Source organism: Musca vetustissima, unplaced genomic scaffold (assembly GCF_032173495.1).
Source record: "Musca vetustissima isolate MV318-11 ecotype Yass unplaced genomic scaffold, APGP_CSIRO_Mvet_v1 utg7762, whole genome shotgun sequence".
Taxonomy (NCBI): domain Eukaryota; kingdom Metazoa; phylum Arthropoda; class Insecta; order Diptera; family Muscidae; genus Musca; species Musca vetustissima.
In genome coordinates, this window is record NW_026887718.1 from 882,390 (window position 1) to 891,800 (window position 9,411).

A 9,411-nucleotide genomic window follows, 5' to 3' on the forward strand; every position below is an offset into this window, starting at 1 on the left:
AGTCACAAGAAAAACATTGACAATATGAGCCAAAATCAAAATTTACATTCAATGACAAAACTAACCGAGTTTGTGCGGGATTTTGAAGAAGAGCCCGACACATTGTTTGGTCGTTTCGTCAATAAAATACAAAATGCTTACAATCAAAGTTATAATACTGTCAACGATTTGTCCAGTGTTACGCAGCAGACATCATCAACGTCACAACATGCAACCAACAAATCTGTGTTCTATGCCGATGTTAAATCTCCAGACAACAATTCAACCATTACACGTGATAGTTCTTCATCCAGTGTCAATTCGTCATCCATCACAAATGCCCCTTCCCACAAGACGAACAATGAAAGTTCATCGGTATCAACGGATGATAATAATGCAGTCGCAAGGTCTGATACCTTACCTGCAGATGCCAGTGAGGGCCGTTCAATGATTAATGTTCTCAAACGCATTCGAACGATGATGGCATCTAAAAATAATGTACGTGGCATCATAAACTCCAGACGTTTTTTTGTGCAACTAATGTTTATATTTCTCCCATAGGATTTGCGCAATTATAAGGATACGGATCTACAACGTTTCTGGATGCCTGACTCCAAAGCAAAGGAGTGTTATGATTGTACCCAAAAATTTTCAACATTTAGACGTAAACATCACTGTCGCCTGTGCGGACAAATATTCTGTTCGAAATGTTGCAATCAAGTAGTTCCGGGAAAAATAATTATGTGCTCCGGTATGTAGTCCCATTTAATGTTCCCAAATCATGGGAAATGTAAGCGGTTGAGTGACTTACAATTAATTGCATATACCTATACCTACTCCATTTACAGGCGATCTCAAAGTCTGCAATTATTGTTCCAAAATTGTTCTCAGCTATTTGCGTTCCCCGAATATAACCAAAGACTTAAACGCGGATCTGCAGGCACTCCAACAGGACTTAAGCAGTAAATTGGAAACGAATAGTGACAGCGAACCCGCAAAACTTACGGCCGAACCGATTCGCTCACAATTGCAAAGGAAGGTCTCGGTGGGGTATCAAGAAGAACGCATTGCTGCCCACCAACCACCCATTAGCTTGACGATGGATGATCGCAAACACATTTTGCAGCAGTCCAATTCTCTAATAACACTGTATGAGGAAATGCGCAAGGTTTTGCCACCACAAAATTGTGGTACTGAGCTGATAGATTTTCTCAACACAAATCACAAGTCTTCCAATAAGGTTCAGGCCATTGCCATATTAAATGCCATGTTAGACGCTGGATTTATACAGGCAATTGTTCATGATTCTGAAGAAACGGAATTTGATGAAAACCTCCATTATCGTTTTGTAAACGATCTACCCAGGTATGTTGGCCACATTCTGTCGCACAGTTCATGTTCACATAAATTGTAACTTTTTTTGCAGGCAAGTGTTGGAAGGTTATGTTGACATTAATCAACCATTGGAGAATACTCACCCGCAATATGAACAGTACGGCATTGAACCACACCCACCAAAATCATTGGACGCCTCATTTGGAGCAATGACGACGCGTGATGCCGATTTGGATAACGCAATGCACACAACAGCCTCTAAGCTACTGGAGTCCTACTGTGAACACGAAGAACAGCTTTTAACACAAATGCTACGCAGCTTCAATTTAGATCTACAGTGGGCAAATGTCCTCAATCCGCTTTGCTGTCGGGCAGCTAATCATTTCAAACCGGAATACTGTACCAATGATTTAATGGACATAAGGAATTATGTAAATTTTAAGAAGGTACCCGGTGGTAAACGTTTGGAAAGTACCATTGTTGGTGGAGTGGTATTTTCGAAAAATGTGGCTCACAAAGACATGGCTACTCGTGTGGAACTTCCCCAGATCTTACTATTGCAATGCCCCATTGTGTATGAGCGTATCGAGGGGAAATTTGTGAGTATATCGACCGTTCTGCTGCAGGAAAAGGAATATTTGAGAAATGTTTGTGCTCGCATTATGAGTTTCAAACCGAATGTGGTATTGGTACATAAAAATGTAGCCGGTGTCGCACAAGACATTCTGCGCTCGAATGGCATAACACTGGTATTGGATGTAAAATTGTCGGTGATGGAACGCCTAGCCCGAACATTGCAGTGTGATGTTCTCACCACAATCGAGGGCAATATTGAAAGACCAAAACTGGGAAAATGTGACGCCTTCTATATTCGAAATTACCACGATGATAACGGGGCAACAAAAACTCTTATGTTTTTCGAAAAACTACAGAGTCCCAGAGGCTATACTTGTCTACTGAGGGGGGCAAGCAACAAGGAATTGGCCAAGGTGAAAAAGATTGCCTCATTTTTGGTTTATGCTCGCTACAATTGGCGCCTGGAAATGTCATTCCTCTTGGATGAGTTTGCCGAAGCTTTGGCACATAAACCACCCATTTTCGACTCCAAAGAAACCAGTCCAGCAGATGAGAATGCTAACTTAACACAGAAGAAGTCCAATAGTCTTGCTGAAGAGAAACAGCCCGACGACGATTGTGATGAAGAGGAAGAGTTGCCGCAACTGCGCTCGGCAATACCAAAGCGAACTCTGGTTGTGGAACGCAAATCGGAGGAAAAAATCCTAACAACATCAACAGATGTTTCGGCTGACTTTAGTGACCCCTTAAGGTCTACCGACAACAAAACTAACCTAGAAGCGTCACAAAATTTACAGTTAGCCGTTGAGCATCGCTATGATAATCGCTTCCGCAGTGCCCTAAGTTCAACTATACTTTCTGTAAGTCCATTTCTGTCATTTCCCCTACCGTACTTGGAAACCGAACAGGGTCGCAAATGTCCTTTGCGCGCTCTTTTCCCCCCTGAATTGTATTATTCCAAGCTGTGGTCAGATCCAAGTACGGCGAACTCAAATTCCTATAATATGGAACGTTTAGAAAGTACCGAAATAATACCAACGGATGAGGATCAGGTGGAGTTAAATCCACCACATGAATTTCTAAAAATGAAAATTACCGCACCAATCGACAATAAAGACATTCAGACTCTGCTGGCAGAGTTTAGAGCGTACGGTGGAAGGTATCCAAAGCGATCGAAAAGTAAGTATGGATTATTTGTTTTAATTTTCAAACAACATCATAAATGACATGTTTCCTATCAGTGTTTAAATTCCTAAAGCCCCGGAAGGAGAAAAAGTATCAAAATAACCAAAAATGCAACGATGGAAATGTCTACAAAGATGCGCTCGATATTGAGAACCATCAACGACTGCCGGTGCTATTCTGTAGTTTCATTTTTAATCCAAAGGGTGCATCCTCATTTTGTGCCACACCCACGTTGTTGGATATGAAATTCTATGGCCAACACGATATAATGCTGGGGCAATTTCTGCAGCGCTATTGTTGTCGTCGTTCCTATATGTGCACACGGTGTAATTTGCCCATGTTGGGTCACACCAGGCGTTATGTCCATTCAATGGGCTGTGTCAAGGTTTTCCTCAGCGAAGATAACACCAACTCAGATCCGAATAACATATACTTTACGGCGTGGTGTAATATATGCAATGCAGTAACTCCCAGCGCTCCTCTGTCCGAAACTACCAAATGTCTGTCGTTGGCAAAATATCTGGAGTTACGTTTTCATGGTCATGCATATCGCAAAAGATCCTCAGGAGATGAGAGTATTAATGGTACCACAACGACAGCCTGCCAGCATTCGCTCCACCGTGACTATATTCATCAATTTACTTATCGAGGTGTTGTTGCTAAATTCCAATATACGCCCATTGATACGTGGGAAATATCCCTGCCATATCTGACACTAGACCTACATCCGCCAAAGGATTTCAACCGGTTTGAGGTGCTCGAAGATGTCAAACATTTCTCCATGAAGGGCCATGACATATACACCCGAATACATGAGCGCATAGCTGATTTGGCAACGGAAGATGAAAATTCACCTCTGGTAGCCAATCTCAAGACCATACTGAGCAAGGATCAATTTTTATTCAAACAAAAGGTGGAAATAGTACAAACATTGTTAACCGAGAACAAGGCCAGTCCATATGACATAAACGACTCCCTGTTAATGGCTAAACGAGTGCTTGCCGAATGCATTGACCAGTGGGGACCTCGTTTGCATGAAATGGTTGTAGCTCAGAAAATTGCATCGAAACAGGCTCAGGAAACAGGTCACCATGTCATCGATGCCGGTACCATATGTACAGAAGATTTGCGTTCGGAAAACACAGACTATTCTCCCACTCCTAAGACGGTTGTTGCGGATGGATCCCGCTTGGTGGGAACAGCTAGTGGCGAGGAATATCAGGAAGGTGTACAAAACAGTGAGACACCAAACAGTGCGGACAAATCAAGTTCGGATTCGCATTTTATAATGCCCGCAGTGCCACCCTCGTCCAATGCCGGCAGTAGTTCTACTTCGTCTGACAAGAAAACAATCAAGAAAATGTTGACGCAATTGCTGCCCTCAACAGGTCCCGTAAATCTTTTGCAGTCGCCATTTAGCCCTTTAGAACATTACACATTGCCTTTGGGAGCATTCCCCATGGTTGTACACGATCACGACTTTAGTTCGATTATTGCGTATTGCCTCACCTCCATGGAGTACAAAAGGGCACTGAGTGTACTGGCTACACAGCAACATTTCACAGATACTACTTCCATATCCAGCAATTCTGGCATTAGTGCCAATCCCAGTCCACACGTAAAACGAAAGTCTCAAGAGGGGTAAGACAAACACACATACATATACAACATTGCAAATTAATTCAAAAACCAAAAAAAAAAAATTATTTTCGAATTCATTTAGAAATCATGACATTGAAGATGTCTTAAAGGATACCAGTACACCGCCACCTAATGTGAATCCCGAAGAAGAGCGAACAAAATCGAAATCAAACAATTCCCATGTGGAAATTTCATTCCACGATAACCAGACCCAGTTCACATGCAAGATCTATTTTGCCAACGAATTCGATCAGATGAGGGCTAAAACCCTGAAATCTCCCAAACTCGATAAATCCGTCTACAAAGAAATTGAACGCATCAAAAATCGTGAAGAGTTGAAAGTCACACAAAGTAAAAATGGTCCCGAGATTGAATTGGTTCGAAAACCCAGCGATGTTGGTCAACCGCACAGCGCTGTACCGGATATCAAATGGGAAAACAACAAAGATGAAAACTCAAATTCCCAAATGGATGTTACCGAAGAATGTCGTTGTTACTTTGCCCGTTCGTTGTGTACCAGTGTTCAATGGGAGGCGAAAGGTGGTAAATCGGGTTCGAGATTTTGCAAAACTTCTGGTAAGCCCGACTGTTTATATAATGTTGTTTTGTCTCTTGATAACCCTGGTTGTGTTGTGAATTGTTGTAGATGATCGGTTTGTCCTAAAGGAAATGAACAAGAGCGATATTAGCATGTTTGAAAATTTTGCTCCCAACTATTTCGATTATTTGAGTAAATGCCAGCAGAAGAGTCAACCTACACTTTTGGCTAAAATATTCGGTGTATTTAAAGTTACCATAAAGAAAAAGGAGTAAGTAGAGTCATACTGGGACAATCTTTCTAATCCAATTATTCCTAATGGTGATCATGCATTATAGCTCCGTTGTCGAGAAGGCCTTGTTGGTGATGGAAAATCTTTTCTATGAATGTGATATTAAAAATAAATTCGACTTGAAGGGATCTGAACGCAATCGTTTGGTGGATCCCACAAATCAACAACAGGGCGACACAGTCCTGCTGGATGAGAATTTTGTTCAAAGTAAGACAGACAATCCAAAATTTCACTAAATATGTTGTCAATTAGAATGGAAAAACTAACCAATTGCAATACAATTACAGTGTCCTGGCTAAAACCTTTGTACATTTTAACTCACAGTAAAGTCGTTTTGAAGGATGCCATTCATCGCGATGCCAGTTTCTTGGAAAAGAATCAAGTCATGGATTATTCCCTACTTGTTGGCCTCGATGATAAAAACGGAGTCTTGGTATTGGGCATTATAGGTAAAAGTTGTAAACAAAATATATTAAATAAAACTTACGATTTGGTAACACGTCTATTCTGTTTCAGATTACATACGAACTTTCACTTTTGACAAAAAGGTCGAATCATTTGTTAAACAGACCGGTATACTTGGTGGTATGGGGAAATTGCCCACCATTATACCGCCAGAACGTTACAGAATGCGTTTTGCCGATGCTATGGATCGTTATTTCTATACAGTTCCTGATCGCTGGGAAGGTCTATCGAAAATTTGATATTTAAATGTTTACTAAATAGTATTGATATTTCTTGGTATTACCTACAGCCTCAATTTGTACGTAACGGCACTTTATATAAAATTGTTGATTTGAATGTAATATAAACTTCTATTGTCAGTGTTAATATTTAAGAATCGAATTGTAAAACTTCAAATAAACTGATTGCACATTTTTTGAAAATTAATTGTTCTGATTTTTATTTATGGACATTGTGAACAATTTGTCCTCACTGTTTATTCCTCCCTTAATTTTAAAAAGTTTTTATTCGGGGAATAACGGCATCAATGCCCAATCAATTAAGTGGCCCACACACGTCAAACATGTGCGTTCGATCGGTGTGAATCGAAGCAATGTTTGACGTGTGTGGTACGGTGTTCACACCGATTTGCCGGTGCGCACACCGATCGAAAGAAATTAAAAATTTTTAATTTTTCGTTGTGCGACGCTCACATGTTTGACGTCTGTGGCCTGGTGTGTGGATATTTTCTCATTTGTTGAGAAATTTCGTGGAGTGCGGATCAGCGGATAAATGCAATACATATGTATTTGGAAGATTTTTTGATGTTTTTACACATATGTGTGGCAAATAAAAATGTTTTTCCCGGAATAAAATAAAAGTATTTAATACATTTATATTAAATAAAAATATTACGTCTTTTTTCCGTCATCACTATCGCGGTCCATCTTCACGCTTCAAAAATAAATATGAAATGAAGTTTAATGGATCCGTTTGACGTGTGTGGGCTAGGAGCTTCACACCGATCGAACGCACATGTTTGAGGTGTGTGCCCCACTTTATTGGACCATGAGCGGCATGATAAAACACGCGCGGAATTGATCAAGTTATCGATTTTTTCGAGAGTAACCGGTATCCGATCTGTTAAAAATAAATGTTGTTTTGCAAGATCATGCCCAAGATCTATTAATAAGGTCACCAAGATAGCAATCGAAATCGGAAAACAACAGTTTTTTCTCAAGTCTAATGTCAAAAATTTCGACTTTGTTTACGTTTTCATAATGGAAGTCAATTCACAATAATGCATTTTGACAGCAAACTTGAGAGGTATCGATAATCAGCTGGTCTCCCTTGGTGACCTTATTTATAGGCCATGATCATTGCCTATAAATAAACAGCAATCGAAAACAGCTGTTTTTTCTCAAGTTAATGTCAAAAATTTCGACTTTGTTTACGTTTTCATAATGGAAGTCAATTCACAATAATCCATTTTGACACCAAACTTGAGAGGTATCGATTATAATAGTAAAATGATATCGAAGAAAATAGTAAAATCTAGTAGATTCTTGCAGTACGGGAGCAGACCAATTGTGAACAAATATATGTAAAAATATGAACCACATTTAAGTGAATAGAAAACAAAATTGTGTTTTCTTTGTAAACTTTTAAAACATAGATGTGTCTTTTTACTCATATATCGACAACAGACCAATGGTCTGTTCCCCTACTGCAAGAATCTACTCGATTTTTCTATTTTTTTCGATATCATAAAGGAAAATTCGTTATCGTAGTAAAAAGTAGTAGATTCTTGCAGTACGGGAACAGACCACATATGTTAGAAACATATTATATTCTTTAACCCTTTGTGGCCCAATGTTGCCCACAATCAACAAAATGCTTTAGAGCTTATATTTAATACACAGCTAGTAGATGTGAATTATATGGATGGGAAACATATAAAGAGAAATATAAAAAATCAAAATTTTGGTAAAGTTATGAGCCTTTCAGTATAGTGAAGAGGGTAAATTTGTACAGTACTAATTTGTGTACTGTACACAAATAATTAATTTTTCAAATTATTTAAATCGCTTCGTATTCAAATTTTATGAATTCTGTAATCAGAATTATTTTTGATTCTTGTAAAAATGAATATAGAGAAGAATTTAAAATAATTGTTCTGTCGATTTTGCATTTGGCTTTTTTGGTATCGGACTTCAATTTTCCGAAAGAATGTACTGTATCTCCCGAATGCAAGAATGTAGCGATGACAAATAGGACTTACTGAGTAACCAAATACCGGAATACCTAATTATGATTGAAAGTTTTGTTGATTTGGAAGTATTATCATCTATTCTTTGCATTTTTACTAGTTTTCCGTTCAAAAACTTGTTGAATGATTTTGTATTCAGAGAACGATTTTGACATTTTTCCCATTCACTATCTTTACTATTAAAAATGTACTGGAATAGAACAGTTGGTCTGTTCTCATACTGCAATAACCTATTAAATTCCTTGTACATTAGAACTTTTTACCGGGGTTAACCTACTTTATAAGGATTTATTTGACATATATGGAAAGGAAATGGCAATTGAAACCCACTGGGTTAACGAAATCCGGTTAAATGTAAACGTACTGTTACATTTTATTATTTTCTTCGATATGATAATGGAAAATTTGTTATCGTAGTAAAAAGTAGTCGATTCTTGCAGTACAGGAATAGACCAAATAGTATCAATGCCTATGTATAAAATCATCCAGTGTTACGACTCCCTGTTAGGCGGCGCTAGAGGGGACCTTCCGGCTAGTTAGCGGTCTCTGGGCTATGGTCCTCAACCCGTCCACATCTCTAGCCCATCAGGGGCGAACACGAAAATGAGACTTTACTATTCAAATAAACAAACCCATTACATTCAAAACACAACACCTGCCTTGATAAGAGAGTATAGATGTTTTACTCTCACATTTTGCCCTCCCAACCATGGTTTCCAAACGTTCCAACGTATCAATATTATTGGAAACCCCGCAAACACACACACACTCACCTCATCACCTTCTTAGAATCCTCTCTAGAAGAACGATTACAACATATTAGTTAGGGTAACAAAATCAACACATATTACATTTATTCTTATAATATAAGCCTTAAAACTAAAAAACCTGTCTCGGATTCTTCAACCCCAGATCACTCAATATATCAATGAAACAAAAACAAATTCGATATTAAAATTCCCTCTTTGAAACGCTAGAGATTCTTTTAAATAACACTTTAAAAACTAGTCATCAAGTACCTATTATAAAGGAGCTCGTTTATAATGGTTGAATAGGCCAATCCGGCATTAAAACTACATACGACGAATCCCTAGTCTTCCTTCAGAGAATTATATGACCTTTAAACACTTAAAGACAATCTGGAGTCAAATC

General features: G+C 38.7%; 1 protein-coding gene across 1 annotated transcript; it reads left to right on the forward strand.

The window, feature by feature from the left end:
* The first annotated feature begins 15 nt into the window (after positions 1-15).
* LOC133335427 (putative 1-phosphatidylinositol 3-phosphate 5-kinase) lies at positions 16-6,268 on the forward strand. Its single transcript, XM_061543697.1, has 11 exons — positions 16-477; positions 541-730; positions 828-1,344; positions 1,406-2,475; positions 2,524-3,086; positions 3,149-4,716; positions 4,799-5,292; positions 5,363-5,525; positions 5,593-5,753; positions 5,834-5,995; positions 6,063-6,268. Exons 1-11 carry the CDS (start codon positions 25-27, stop codon positions 6,248-6,250), a joined length of 5,529 nt encoding a protein of 1,842 aa, XP_061399681.1. The 5' UTR covers positions 16-24; the 3' UTR covers positions 6,251-6,268.
* The last annotated feature ends 3,143 nt before the right edge of the window (positions 6,269-9,411 follow it).

Excerpts from the sequence above, each read along its gene's own strand:
- LOC133335427 (XM_061543697.1), top strand. The coding sequence starts at position 25 with ATGAGCCAAAATCAAAATTTACATTCAATGACAAAACTAACCGAGTTT. Across the intron at positions 4,717-4,798 it reads AAACGAAAGTCTCAAGAGGG|AAATCATGACATTGAAGATG; the intron begins GTAAGACAAACA and ends GAATTCATTTAG. Across the intron at positions 5,996-6,062 it reads CTTGGTATTGGGCATTATAG|ATTACATACGAACTTTCACT; the intron begins GTAAAAGTTGTA and ends ATTCTGTTTCAG.